General features: G+C 42.2%; 1 protein-coding gene across 1 annotated transcript in view; it reads left to right on the top strand.

Annotated features, from left to right (window-relative positions):
- TTC33 (tetratricopeptide repeat domain 33) overlaps window positions 1-13,260 on the top strand; it is a 72,822-nt gene that overhangs the window by 31,497 nt on the left and 28,065 nt on the right. The window contains exon 3 of the mRNA XM_019531995.1: window positions 11,510-11,591. Within this exon, the coding sequence (XP_019387540.1) occupies window positions 11,510-11,591 (82 nt within the window). The remainder of the gene's footprint in view (window positions 1-11,509; window positions 11,592-13,260) is intronic.

The raw sequence follows: 13,260 nt of genomic DNA, 5'->3' as shown, positions 1-13,260 counted from the left end.
GGGGCAGTAGTCCCCCCATCCCCCAGCGGGCTTAGTTTAAAGCCCGGTGGAGCAGGTCAGCCAGCCTGGCTGAGAAAAAAAGATCGATTCAGTCTTTATGGGTTAGTCTAAGCTGTAGAGATTAAATTGAGAAGCAAATAGAAAGACATTCACTTTTGATTCAGGAAATACAGCCACATACCTGCAAGTGGCTTAGGCCAGAAGCTGGGAGGTGCTAGAGCATGGCTCTCTGGCACATAGCCAGCATGGGCTATGTGTTCAGTTCCTTTCCCTGCTGCCTCCGAGGTTTCTGGGATTTGCAGTCCAGAATTACAACACGGAACTCTACAGAGTTGCTCATCACTTCCTCTTCCTGCTTCCAGGTGCCTCTGGGATTTGTAGTCCTCTGTTGCAGCCAGCAGTATATTTGAGTGGGGGAAGGGGTATATAACCTCCTTCCCTGGCCCCAGATTTCATCAGCATGCTGGGAGACTGATTTAACTTGAACCAGGAAGGGGTCTGGGATGGAAGTTCCATAAACTGGTTTGACCCAAATCAGTTAAGTCTGATACTACATACTACATTCATCCAGGTTTATCTTAAACCAGTTTCAGCCATTTTGAAATTAGTTTATGTGCACTGAACTTCTGTTTTGTTATAGCGTTAAACTAGTTTCTGATCACTTAAACCAGTTTATGTTTAACTTCTGTCCTGAGAGGTCTGGGCTTATTTGTGGCAAGTTTGGTCCCCACTGGTACGGGAAAAAAACTCCCTGTTCTATACTGCTACCTGGAGAGTATGCAGGGCTCTGTAGAGTGTAAAGCAGGGGCAGGCAATTATTTCAGGCAGAGGGCCACTTACCAAGTTTTGGGAAGCTGTTGAGGGCTGTATGGATAGTCCCACTCTTTGACAGTTGACCCACCCCTGGTTGCCATATTGGGACCTGAAGTCCCACCTCCTAGGCCCTGACCTTTGCCACTGTAAGTCCCTCCCTTCCCTGGAAGTACTCCTTTTGAGAGGAAAGGTGCTGTGATCTGGAAACAGTGAAAAAGATATATATACATATATGTGCGCGCACATGCAAACCATCTACTATAACATATTTTAATTTTATTTAAAAATATTTTTCTACTGGTTTCTTTGTTTACAAAAAGTGCATCTAGAGATGGTTGCATAATAGCTTAAAATTCAAGTCCTACTGGGTGTTTTGTGTGGGCAGCAAGGGGGTATAAGTGGTGGTGTGGTTGGGGAGAGTGGGTGAGTTTGTGTGTGTGTGCGTGCACAGTGGGATGTCAGTATGGTGGCTGGGTGTGTGCCGGGGCCAGGCTGCCAGCTCCATAGAGTGCAGCTCTAACACACTGCATGTGAGCCTCGCACAATGCAGCCAGGCAGTCCCCATGCCCAGGCTCTATTTTTACAACCCCACCAGTCCCAGGGCACTTGCAGAGGCTCCCTGTTTCTGCCTGCCACCACCTTTCCCTGTGTTCCCTGCAGGCATGCCCATTGCTCTCTGTAGCCCCTCACTTCCTGTAGTGCTCCCCACAGCCCCTGCCCGGGGCCCACCACCTGCCACAGCCCTGCTGTGACTGCCACCCGCCGCAACCCCACCAGTCACTGTGGCTCCATCTGCCAGAGCCCTCCACAACTATGCTACCCACTAGGCCCACTGTGCTGTGGTCGACAGCTGGGGCTCTGCTGCCTGCAGAGTCCTGCCTTGGCCCAGGCACAGCTCTGCTACCCGGAGGGGCCCCACCACCCACAGTGGCTCTGCTGCCTGCTGTGGCTCCACTGCCTCATGGCTCACTACAGCCCTGTCACCTGCTGGGTCCCAGCTGCAGCTCTGCCATCTGTGGAGGCCCACTGTGCTGCCTGCTGGGGCCTGTCACGGCTCTGCTACCCTTGTTGCTCAGTCACAGGCTCCGGCTGGGTCCTGCTGCCACTGACTACCTGTCATCTTTGCCAGGTGGCCATGGGCAGTTATAAATAAATTTTCTAAAATGTTTAAAGGTCCCGTGGGCTGGATAGAATGGGCTGGTGTGCCAGACCATATTTTGCCCATCCCTGATGTGAAGAGCTCTCTGTTGGGTGTGTGTTCAAGGGGGAAGTTCTCCATACTGCTATGTGAAGTCCAGGAAGTGACTATTCAAGAAGAATGTGAAGAGATCTGAGTTGAAAGGGGAGAGTGGTAGCTGAAGTTTATAAAGGTGAACTGATATACAAAGACGGTGGAAATAACCTTATAGTTCAGTTATTGTGTATGATTGGCTAAGTGTTGTAGCTCTTCAGAGATTACTTTGGTATTCTTTATCAGTTTTGCACATTAGAAGGGGCATCATTGATTTTGTATATGTAAACAAGCTAAGGCTATAATACATCTCTAGATAACGCCAATCTGTAAACTCTTCTATAATTGGATTATTGATGAAATCCAGTCATCTTTTGAATGGGTGATGTATTCCTGTCCTCTAGGCAGATCTCTCTTGCCATTAGCCCTGTTCTCACCTAAATTTATTATTTTCAGTTTTTCTCTGGGACAGATGAATAATTCATTTAGTACATGGTGTTACAGATGGACAGACATTTTTAGTAACTTTTGTACTTAAAACCATGTGCAAGAGATCTCTCTAGATATATATGGACACATTGATTGATTTAATTATTCCAGATGTCATATTTAGTAAGATTAGAGTCTCTTTCTTGTTTGTTCTAAGGGGGAGGGGGTGTGCGCATGCATGTGCAAACGTGCATGTTGGTTTTCTATGGGTGTCCCATAAGTTTGAGAATTTTAAGATCTCTATAGAGAAGCGTTCCTTGTATTTGCCTTTTCCTTCAAAAGTGTTTCGTAAGCTTTGTGGTATGCAAATGATATGATATAATTGTTACACAATAGGCATGTTTATACATTCATTAATGCACTTTTGCTGTTATGCAATAAGTCTAGTGCCTCCAATATGAGGTACTAGATAAATTTCAGTAGCTGTGCTAATGCGTAGTATCAAAGGTGAACTTTTTTGTGATGCTTAATGCACAATAGATTAACTGTACTGAACATTAGTGCAGTAATGTGGTTTTGGCTGTATTGCACTAATGCAGAGAAGAACAGTCTACTGCTCATTATGGCATCTCGTGTAGATGTACCCAGTAATGCCTTTTGTAGTAATTAATGGGGTTTTGCATGTGTGTGTGATCTGCCTAAAGATTGCTGAATTGTCTTTCTCATAACATGCAGCTTTAGAGTACAGGCAGTCCTTGACTTGCAATGTTTCTAGTTACAAAGTTGTACGCTTACAACATTTATAAATTGACACCTTGTTTCAACTTTATGACGTCAGTTTCAACTTTACAACGCTTGAACCAATGCAATGCCACACCAGTGAACAAGTTCGTTGCGTCGCTCATCTTCCTGGAGAACATCTGCAGCCAAGACACCTGAGAAGACTCCAGCCAAGAACCCTTCAAAAAGTACAACCAAGAGCCTTTCAAAAAGTCCAGCAAAGCCACCTCAAAGAAGTCCTTCCAAATCAATATGATTGCTATTTACAATATAAACACATTAATGTAGCTATATTACTTATCTATAATTGATCGAGTACAAATTCTGGTGTATTTTTAGTGAAAACAGGGTATTGGGCCTTGGTTCAGGAACCAATCCCCCATTTATGACATGGTTTCTTATGAGGATATTGGTTCCAAGTTGCAGCATTTCAACTTAAGACGCAGTTTTCAGAAACCAATTGTGTCGTAAGTCCGAGGACTGCCTGTATATATTGTAGTATGGATGCTGAAATAATGAATAAATAAAGCCTTTTTTTCTTAAGTAGCATGTAAAATATTTTCAGTAATGTGTTCTGCATCATCTAAAGATTAAATGTGAGCTTTATATAGGCAAGCAAGCTTTTTAAAAAAGTGCTGTCATTCATGTGAACATTAGAAGCCAGAATCAATATCCTAAGACTGATGTTTTATACAGAAGATTTTAATTAAATACACTTTATGTGGAAATCTGATTTTTCCTTAAGAGGAGAAGGGATGCTATTCTCCTAGAAATTTTGTTGCAAAAGTGAGCTGTAGGCATGAGAGAGTTGTTTCATGGATTTAGCAAGCTGTCCTGAACTCCTGCCAAGCCTGCATAGCTCCCAGATGGTTAGTAGTATGTCTAAAGAAAACAATTTTGCTTATTTTGAGGAGGCTTGGGATTTCACTTTGCTTAAATAAACATTTGCATGAATGATCAGATCTCATTCTCTGAAGCGATCATAACCATATTTTCTTTTTCAAACACGTTGGGGTTTTTTTGGAATTTCAAGGAAGGAGAGAGAAGATCATGTTTTGAAGGAAGACACATAATTTTAATTGTAATGGCAAAGCCTACATTTGGTAGATAGAATTAAGTGTGCCATGGTGTTCCAGTGTTATCGGCTCAAGTAACTCAGGAATTTAGTTATTTAAAAAATTCAAACCGCTTTTAAAACATGCTCTAGTGCTGGAGTTTGGATGTTTGAATGTGAATTATGAATGGATTAGGCTTTTGTTTATATGAAACTTAAGTATGAATATAGTATTGTGTACAAATTAGAACATGAATTTATTATAGGCCTTATGAGATTTGCCTCAGATTACATCAAATAAGCTTTTTAATTCTTTTCATATGTTGTCCATGTACTATGATAAAATAATTTCCTGTTCTTTAAAAATAATCCTTCTAGAACAAAGATTAATAAACAGGCTTCTGTTTTAATTTATCATATCGTGGCTCTGGGGTGACTGATACAGTTCTCCTCATAGTAAATGTAGATAACCTAGATCTATGAATCAGGCATGTTTTCATAGAGACTTGCTTTTCACTGGAGGAGGGAAGTCTCTTGATTTTCCTTGTCTGATATTTTTGATTAAGTGAGAAGAGCAGTTGTCTGTCAGTCACAAATATCTACCCTTAATTACAATTGTCTACTCATCTGTCCATTAAAATATGAATGTGATAAGCAACTGTGTTTGTCGGCATCAGTATGTCTGTTTTGCTTGAATGGCAGCTATTAATAAATAGTATAAGCCTCAGTCAGTTAATGTTTTAATTGAAGTTTTGAAGACGTTATCTGTTGCTATCTCACCATAGCCATCTAGAGCATTTTACAGATGTAAACTAAAACGTAAAACGAGTTGTTTCTCACTATTCAATATGCTATTCCATTCTCTTTTATCCAGAGTGCGCTGGTAAATATCTTTTTATAGATGGTGCATCTGCTAGTGAATTAGTTCTTCACATATTTGTAATAGACCCAGAATGAGATGGTATATTTGGACAAAGGAACTGTGTCTAAATGCACGTGGACATTTGGTCCCCCAGGGACAACTAGTGGCAGTGCAACTTGCGCCACTGCTAGTTGTCCCTGGGGAACACCAATGCCACGCATTACCCTGGGTGAGGAAGGGGAGGCTGGGGCCAGTACTGGGCTGGCCTCAGCAGCCTGTCCTGGGGGCTTCCCAGGGCTGCAGCCATGTCGCTCCTGCCACATGGAACTTGGCCAGCAGCAGAGTATGGCTCCAGCCAGCTAGGCTCCGGCTTCAGGCAGCACGCACAGCTGCCAATGTGCATGCCTTTACTCTACAGGTTTTTTTGATAATCCCCTGGATAACCAGAGAACAACAGAACGTCCGATATGTGGCGCCACAGATGCGTCTGCGGCACCACGTACTGCACAGTTGCGCTCATCTGGATGTGGCCAGGGAGGTTACTTACTGTAATTTTTATATTACTCTTCCCAGCCCTTCTTGCCATCTGTAGCTTGCTTCTTTAGAATTACGTTTTTGATGTCCCTCATCTCTTGCCCATGTATGATTTGCATTAAATGTGAAGGTCATGGGGGAAAAAAATTCAAAACAATCTTAAATGTTTAAAAAAAAATGCTGTGGGGGGTGGAAATAGCAATCAGAAGACCTGGATGGAATATCTGGGGATTAAATATTTAAATAAATAAATTGGATGGTATATAACAGAGTACTCCAGTAGACAAAGGTCTTTGACTTTGTACTGCCTTTCAAGGATCAAAAATCCTTCTGGGATGATTTTTAGTCTCGCAATAAGGATCTAATATCTAGGAATGAGCCCCCCAAAACGGGATACATTTAGAGAAGCAGAATGACATAAATAATTTGCTTTCTTGAGTGCTGTCATTTGTGGTCACCTTGTCTTTGCCTCACCATAACTTCTGAGAATGAGACTGTACACAATTGAATGAATGAGACTGTTAACAGCAGGTCAGGGCTTGCATTTGGCAAGGAACTTCAAAAGCAAAACTACTTGGTGTTGGAAAGGAAAACATTTAGAGGGAGCTAAGTGAGAGGTTTTTTTTTTTCAAAATCATAAAGAATATCATGAAGACTTTTTGTCTCAGAGAATGAGACCAAACAGACATGGAACAAAACTACAGCTATGATTTTAGAAACAGAAATTTTCATTTTATTAAGACAGTATATTATTAACCAACCTGTCAAACTTGCATGAGTTGATTTTGAAGACAGATGGAAGATTTACTTTTTATGGTAAAATGTCATTATTAATACGAATTAAGGCTCTCTTTTTTTTTCTTTCCTGTACAAATAAGGCATCACTTTGAGCCAACAGAAAATTCTTCTCCTTCCCTGCCCCCTTGTACATCATTGCACAATTTGTTGAGAAAATGTGTACCATAGAATGTTAGGTAGGAATAATAACTTGAAGCCTGTGGTACTAATAATACTTAAAGCATAATGGAAGATCATTTGGGCAGCTCGCCAGAAATGGCACATATTTTCTGTGCTGTTTTGAGGCTTAAAGGGTTCTTTTTGAAATGATTGTCCTTCTGAATCTGGTTCAATCAAGTAAAATTTCCTGGGAGATGATGTGGTCTAGTAGGCTGAATATAGGTCTAGAAGCAATAGATCTCTGAATTCTTGCCTCTGCTTTGGTGACTTATAGTGTGAAAAGCATAGATAGGAATAGGGAAACATAGTGTAGAGCAGGGGTCAGCAACCCCCCAGCAAGCGTGACCATTTTGCTCAGCACGCCATTGCTAGCCTGGGCTCTAAGCAGCTGCTACCAGCTGTGGAGTGCAGGCTGCTCCCAGCAGGCAGCTGAAAGGCTGCAAGAAGACTGGGCTCCCTGGGCCGGCTGCAGCTGGGAGGCTGCAAACAGCTGCTCCAGGCTCCAGCACGTCTGCACTCCAGCACCTTTCAAGGTAGTCATTGTGGTTTTTTGGCACTCTGGCCAAAAACTGTTGCCTACCCCTGGTGTAGAGAGTTGATTTGTCACCTGTGTGATGCAAAACAGTTCTACGGAGCATGTATGCTGTGAATGGTAGTGTGGTTTTCTTCTCTGTGACTACCTTCCTGTGGTACCCACGAGTAGCTGTAAAGCAAAACTAGAAGTTACTGCCAAGACAGTCGGACTCTATTTTTTTCCCCAATTTTGATACACTATACTTTACATCTTTTTAATATATTAACTAGTGAGTCAAAGCAACCTCTCTTGTCTACAAGGGGGAAAGCTTGACTGTTCTTCAATTTAATGTTGAAGGCTATACCTCACTCAAGCAGTCAGTGCTGGGATGCATCACCAGAGAAATGATACCACATGCAGTCCTTCTACAAGAAATGCATATATAGAGAAGCTGCGGAAGATGAAGCTTTCAGGCTACAGCCTTGCAGACCATAGCCAGCTGGATCCATGACCTTGCTACTTCTGTCAGAAATGACCTGCCGCACACTATGAAGGGACATAATACCTCCCTGAGTCTAACAGAATGGAGTGCTGTCCAGGTCAGTGCCATAACCATCAGTATATACAACCCTCTTTTTGTTATGGCTCCAAGCTTCATAACAAATTCTGGAACTACCTTATCTGGTCCAGCAGCTTTACCATTCTTGATCACTTTAACAGCTGTGTCATACCTGTTGTCAGAGACTGGGAGCAGTTAAATTAAGGTTGGTGTTGGGTGATTTAAGTTGTTCACAGTTCGGGTGTCCGATCATTTCTGTGTTGCTTGCTTGGGTGGTTGTACACGCTGGAGTTGCACAGTAATTTCATGATGGAGTTTGCTGACCTAGGACAATGTCATTTTATTTTATTTATTTATTTATATACACACACATTGAGAACCATTCAACACTAGAAATATAGGGTTTGGTTTGTGCTTTTCTTACAAAGGTACTTAAACTATTTAAATTCTGCCTGTATGGAAGTACTGCTTCATTATTTTTTCTATTGCTGTAGAGCAGGGGTGTCAAACATAGGACCTGTGGGCTGGATCTGGTCTATAAAGCCACTCTGGTCTGGTGGGCTACCACCAGGCCACCAAAAGCTGGGGACAGTGAGGGCTGCCATGCTGTGAAATTCAGGGTCTTCTGGCCCTGCTGGCCATGGTCATTAGCAACAAGCTTGGGTTCTTGCCACCAGACCCTTCCCACTGCTAGTGGACCTTCACTGCCAGACCCCTTGCCACCAGCGGGGGGCAAGGCCACTAGACAGTCAGAGGTATTTGTGTGTGGGGCCCCAGTCATGATAAGCCTTCAAAAATGGCATCCGGTCCCATGATCTGCCTGCAAAATTGGCCAGCTGCCGCCTCGAGTTGGGGAGATGCCTATGTATGGATGACTAGTGCTTTGTTTGCGTACACCATTGTAGCAGCATTACTTCTGTGTATAGGCAAGCCCTACTCTTATCTTCCTTGAATGAAGTTCAGAAAATAATTAGGAATAGCAACTGGAATATTAATTAAAACTGGAAAATTCTGATAACCTAGTTGGGAATCAACACAGTTTAATTCACCAAAAACGGTTCTAATGTTTTCTGGTCTGATGCTGAATTTATCCCTTTCTTAAATTTATTCTCTTCTGGGAGTGTCTGTGTTTATTGAGAAGTAGACTAATTCACTCCACAGTAAATTTCTTGTGTCTGTACATGTGGCCCTGTTAGGAAACTAAGTAACTCCATAGCAGGGCAGTACTTACAAATATAAGTATTATCCTGTTGCAGAGTGTTTTACTGTGCAGCAGTGCACATATAGATGCTGATGTGGCTGGTTAGAGCATGAGGATGCTCCAATGCAGGGGCTTTCTGCTGGATAGCCCTGGCTTGGAGCACCCGTGTGCCCTGGCCAACCCCTCTGCAGTAAGTTGAGTTGGGTCTGAGCAACCCTGGGCTATCAGGCGTCCCCCCTTGGGCCCCTTGCCACCTGGGGCTGCTCCACCTCAACTCAGTGTGCTGTGGTCCCAAGCATATGAGCAAATGATGTGCCTGGGAGCAATAAACTCTGGCACAGAAAGCACCACAACTTATTGCTCCACATTAATTGCACTTACAGACATACCCAGTGATAACTAAAGTTTAGCAAAATTTACTCTAAAGTAAAATGATGGTGCCTTGAGAAGGGGGCATGAAGTCCTTTCCAGCCCTACTTTCCTATGAACTAAAGCAAAATATTAAAAGATACTGGTGGGTACAGAGGGGAAGAAAGAGATTTTAATGTGAAACTTGCAAACTGGCTGCTCCTTGCTAACTGGCTGCTCCTGAGTGAGAGAGAGTGTATTGTATTTCTTATTACAACCAGAATATATGGTTGTTCAACAGATATTTACTGGAATATCAATTTTACAACTAGATCTTACATCCCAAATAAGGTTTTTGTGTTTTGTTTTGATTTCAGTAGCAAGTCTACACATCAGTGTTTTAAAATAATGAGCTAAGTAATTTTTCAGTTGGAATAGAAACTGTAGAAAGGAGTCTTACCAAATGGCATACTTCACTTCTGAGACAGTAGTCTTTATTTCTGTTTGTGGAACACCAGTGAATAATTTTTGTAGAATTAACACACATGCCTATTTTTTCATGTGTAAAAGAATCAAAACAGTATCCTCTTTTTTGCAAGGTTTTCTACTTCTGGTGGTAGTACTGTACTTACAGTTTTCAAAATAATCTTAACTTTGGAGAGGGGTGCTACAGATCACACTGCACTCTCCCTGTGCTGCTGTAGGAATGAGTGCCAATGGTGGCTGGCTCGTAATACCCATCTCTCTCTGACCCAAATTGGCTCTCCTCGCTTCGTAGCCCAACAAGATTGCTGACCACTGCCCTACAAAATCCTACCAGACGGCTGTGGGGATTGCCACTGTCCTTCAGTGATTTCCTTTTTTTACCTTGAATTGCTTTGTCTGTATGGAAGTGGAAGTAGTGCCAGTAAAACTGATGGTCATAATTTTTCATTTATTTATTTATTTATTTATTTTATTTATTTAATACTAGATGGAAACATTGATATCCATTATTTGTATTTCTAGGAATGACTGCCTAACATAACCCCTTGCTTAGAATTAAGGCCCCCCCCCCGCACAGTGCACAGCCCCTTCCCCTCTGCCCCTCTTCCCCATAACAGTAGCGTCTGAAGGGTGCTCAGGGCCCATTGCTGGTAGAGCTCCCCCGCAGCATGACGTGGCCCTGGTCACCTCAGGCCCAGCACCACCTACGCTACATAGCACGGGCCCGGCTTAGGGGCATGTTCCTTTGGGCAGCAACAGGCCACTCTTGCTGCCACCCGGCGTCCAAGCACTGCACACGGGCTGGGTTGAGTCCTGCCTCCAAAAACTGTCGTCTTCCATGATTAAAATGAAACACCACTATATAGAGAGAGATCAGCTGGATGATGTGTTATTGGGCTGTTGCTTACTGGAAAATGGCCTAATGCCTCATTAGACGGTTTCTCAATACCAAAGCTGACTAAACCTTGAAGTTTTAAAACTTTGAATACCCTTCATTTGAAGAAGTGAAATTCTAAATATTATTAATGCAGTCATTTGTTAGTAGTGATTATTATTTGCTGAAAAGTCTATATTGACTGTTTCAATTCTGATGAAAATAAAAGACTTTGTCATCCATATTTCAATAGCTTGGTGGACTGGGCTGGAAACAAATTCAAAATAGCAAATTTGTCAACAGTTATTACATGCGTTTTGCATTTTTTTCAGCTTTGATTTTAAAAGAGGTCTTGTTATGTTTAATCCCAAATCAAGGCACAGAGAGGATGGTTTTGCAGCTAAGGAAATGGATAGAGATTGTGGAGATCCTGTTTTAGTTCTCATCTCTCCCCTAGGCTTCCTGCTTTTTGCTAGATTACTAACACCGTCATTTCACAGAAGCACTCAACCTGTGTTTAAGCACCAGAACAAGTAAACCATTTTTTCCAGAATAGCTGAGCATGTTGAATGCTGACTTGTGAAACTCAGCCCCTGTATAGTGGAAACAGTTGAGTGCTGAACCCTTTTTTAAAGCTCTGGTTCCAGTTGTACATACTGAGCACTTGAAAGTCTAATCTTAACCCATCTGTGCCTCTGTTTTTTCATCAGTAAAATAGTAGTATTTTCTTATCTTATAGGGGGTTTGAGAAAAAACGCCAATACTTTGGTGATGAGCATCATATTAATACTTCCGTCAGTACATAGTTACCTAGTCTCTACCATTCATAAACATAGTGAGACTGTAATATTGTTTTAACAACTACAGGTACTGGGAGGCTATTCACAAATGGGATGAAGCACTTCAGTTAACTCCAGAGGATGCTACACTTTATGAGATGAAATCGCAGGTAATTCATGCCAATTATTTATCAATTTAGAAAATCAAAAAGAAAAAATACTATATTACGTATTGCAGATACTGCATAAAGGTCTGTCATTTACTTTTGTATGCTAAAAAAAATCACAAGTGTATGTAAATTCCCAAATTTAAACCTTTAAGCGATATTTCTTAGGTCTTTTCTCCTCCCTCAGCACTGTAAGATATCTTCTATAGGTAGTGAGATTATTGTTGTCCTTTCCAAGCATGACACAATAACAGTGTGACCCAGAAATGAATTTAGTCAGTATTAAAATATGAGAGAGAGCAACTTAAGCATTTAAGAATTATATTCATCACAGTTATGTTAGCAGACACTCTGGTAGTTAAGGTGTCTGAATCTAACATAAAAAATCCGTTGTCACTTGCTGAAGAATTAGCTTAATGTAAAAAAAAGAATGTTGATTTTTGTGTCCTCTTATTAAAAAGCTAAATTTTGGGAAAAGTACAAAGCTTCTGTTCAAGGACTGTTTTGGTGGGTTAAGACTCAGTAACAGTCAACTGTACACTAAAACTTTATTATGTAACCATTTCTGTTGTAAACGGTGAGTAACTTCTTGCCACTAAATCTGGGCAAAAGCATTCTAAATATTTTGTGCCTCCTGTTTGCCAAAGTTGATAAATGAGATTTTCCATTTTAATTGTACATAGTCAGTGATTTCTAGATTTAAAATGAGGACCAGTTAAAAGGTCTGGAGGCAGGCGTGGGGTGGGGGAGAGATTTGTATGTTCAAGCATTTTCCACCTTGTTCTGCTTCTCATTTAAGTTTTTCTTAAGTCATTTTTGTTTTACATTCAGACTTCATGGTCTGTACAGACGGTCAAAAAGCCCAAGGCTGAATCAGTTCAGTCTTTGCAGGTTAGTCTAAACTGCAGAGATTAAACCAAGAAGCAAGTGAACAGACAGACTTTTGATTCAGGAAATGCAGACACATGCCTGCAGTGGCTCAGGCCAGGAGCCGGCAGATGCTAGAGCATGCCTGCCAGCCGCTGCCAAAGGAAAGGTACCAAAGCTCCAAGGCTCCTCCCCTTCCCTGCTCAAGCAGAGGTGGTGTTGCCAGGCCCTGGCCCTGGGCTAGCATGCTGGAAGGTGGCAGTTTAAATCCCCTTCTTGGCCCACAGGGGATCCCAGCCTGGGTCTGTTGGGGGGGAGGGGGGGGGCGCGGAGGTAGTGCCTCCCTGGTGGGTGGGGGAAAAAGGTAGTGGTATTGTCTTCATAAAAGCTTGAACAAGAATAGTTCTTTCTGTGAACCAAGCATGTGTTGAGCATAGCAATTTGCAACCTCATGCACATAGCCAAGAACAACCAAAAACCTTCACCTAAGCTAAGATACAGCCCAGTAAAACACAGTAAGAGCAGATACAACTTGGTATAACTTAAAATGTACACCAAAAAGACAAGAGAAAGCCTTGCCATAAGTCTTGCGTAATCCTGAGGGCAATCTGTTTCCTTACAGCCAGGTATTCAAAAAGTCCTCCTTGAGGAATCAGCCAGTGGTCCTAGGTGTTGGAGTGGAGCTATCCCATAGACCTCATCTCTTAAGCAGCGGGCATGACCAGCACACTGAGCTGGGGAAGTGGGGATTAAAGCCCCTCTAAGACCCCAGAGTCCAAACTCCAGCAGGGGTTTCTGGGGGGGG

The sequence above is a fragment of the Crocodylus porosus genome, unplaced genomic scaffold (assembly GCF_001723895.1).
Source record: "Crocodylus porosus isolate Cpor-Errol unplaced genomic scaffold, CroPor_comp1, whole genome shotgun sequence".
Lineage (NCBI taxonomy): Eukaryota > Metazoa > Chordata > Crocodylia > Crocodylidae > Crocodylus > Crocodylus porosus.
The sequence above is the reverse complement of the archived record's forward strand: the minus strand, read 5'-3'. Positions and strand labels throughout refer to the sequence as shown.